At 38.3% G+C, this 1,389-nt stretch overlaps 1 protein-coding gene across 1 annotated transcript in view; it reads left to right on the top strand.

The window, feature by feature from the left end:
* Positions 1-861, top strand: part of Gcsh (glycine cleavage system protein H (aminomethyl carrier)) — a gene marked incomplete in the record, with an annotated part of 11,575 nt that extends 10,714 nt beyond the window's left edge. Inside the window, 1 exon segment of the mRNA XM_013507109.1 lies at positions 230-861. Coding sequence (XP_013362563.1) covers positions 230-327 — 98 coding nt within the window.
* Positions 862-1,389: the final 528 nt, after the last annotated feature.

Below are 1,389 nucleotides of genomic sequence, written 5' to 3'. Positions count from 1 at the left end.
TCCCAAGTCCTGGGATTACAAGTATCTGCCACCACACCTGGCTCAACATAAGAATTTTTTAACTTATTATGATAGGCTCTACTCTAGCTATAATCCTTATCAACTGTGATATAAAACTACCTTAATTCAATTGTTAAGGCTAATGTTTAAAAGTTCCACGCAATTTACATTTTGCATGGATCTGGCTTTTTCAAAAGGTAACTGAAATATCATTCTTGTTTGGTTACAGGCTGGCTGATCAAGATGACCGTGAGTGACCCTTCAGAGCTAGATGAGCTCATGAGCGAAGAAGCATATGAGAAATACGTGAAATCGATTGAGGAGTGAAGTTGCACCCGGAAGAAACTAGTGTGAAGTGACTTCTTCAGCGGAGTTGTCTGCAGTGAGTAGCAGACAAAGACCTGAGATAACAACTTTTAGCAGTACTATAATGATGGAAAAGAAACCACTCTCATCGCTGCTCCTGGACGAAAATACCCACTAACTCCCTAGTGATTGCAGAACACAATGTGCATCTTTTTATATATGCCTTATGATTTTTAGACTAGGTTGTAGGTTCTGATATTCAGAATTCATTAAATTATCCATGGTAAAAACTAGTTATAAGAATTATGCAATTCAAGGATAACACTGTTACCATAATATTATAACTTGCTTGTTATAATGTAATATTATAACTTGCTTACATTTCTTCCTGGACTTGGTCGAAATACTTAAAGAACATGTGTCACTTGTATAATGTCAGATGAAGAACGACACTTTCTTAATTTTATAATAGACTGCATCGCCTGGAGCTGTTTTTATACAGTGAAGCAACAGCTTTGCAGCACAATAAGAAACAAATAAAATATTCAACCTTAATGTTTTTTGATATTAATATTTCATTTAATGATTCTAATACTTGTTGTAACTTTTTTTGTGTGTGTGTGCTGGGAATCAAACTTAGGACAGGTGCTTGTGCCGCTGAGCTATGTTCCTGGACCTGATTCTAATACTTGTGAAGATGTTGATATTAACTTAAGGAAAACTCTTACTTTCTTTTGCAGCACTAGAGATTTGAACCCAGAGCCTTAAGTACTACTACCACTGAGCTATATCCCCAACCCTGGAAAGGTGGTTGGCTGCTTTTGGCAGTGCTGGAGATCGAACCCAAGGTCTTGAATGTGTGCCACCTCTGTTGTACCACTCAGCAGCATCTCTAGCCCTGGAAAGTTAAACCATAAAAATGAAAGGATAGTGCCAGGTGTGACGGCACACACCTGTAATTTCAGCACTTGGGAGGCTGAAGCAGGAATAGCACTGAGTTCAAGGCCAGCCTGGGCTACAAAGTGAGTTTAGGCCAGCCTGAACTACATAGCAAGATCTTGTCTCAAAAAAAAAAAAAAAAGG

This window comes from Chinchilla lanigera, unplaced genomic scaffold, assembly GCF_000276665.1.
Source record: "Chinchilla lanigera isolate Chin_1 unplaced genomic scaffold, ChiLan1.0 scaffold00121, whole genome shotgun sequence".
In the NCBI taxonomy this organism is placed as follows: Eukaryota; Metazoa; Chordata; class Mammalia; order Rodentia; family Chinchillidae; genus Chinchilla; species Chinchilla lanigera.
This window is presented reverse-complemented; position numbering and strand designations above follow the sequence as displayed.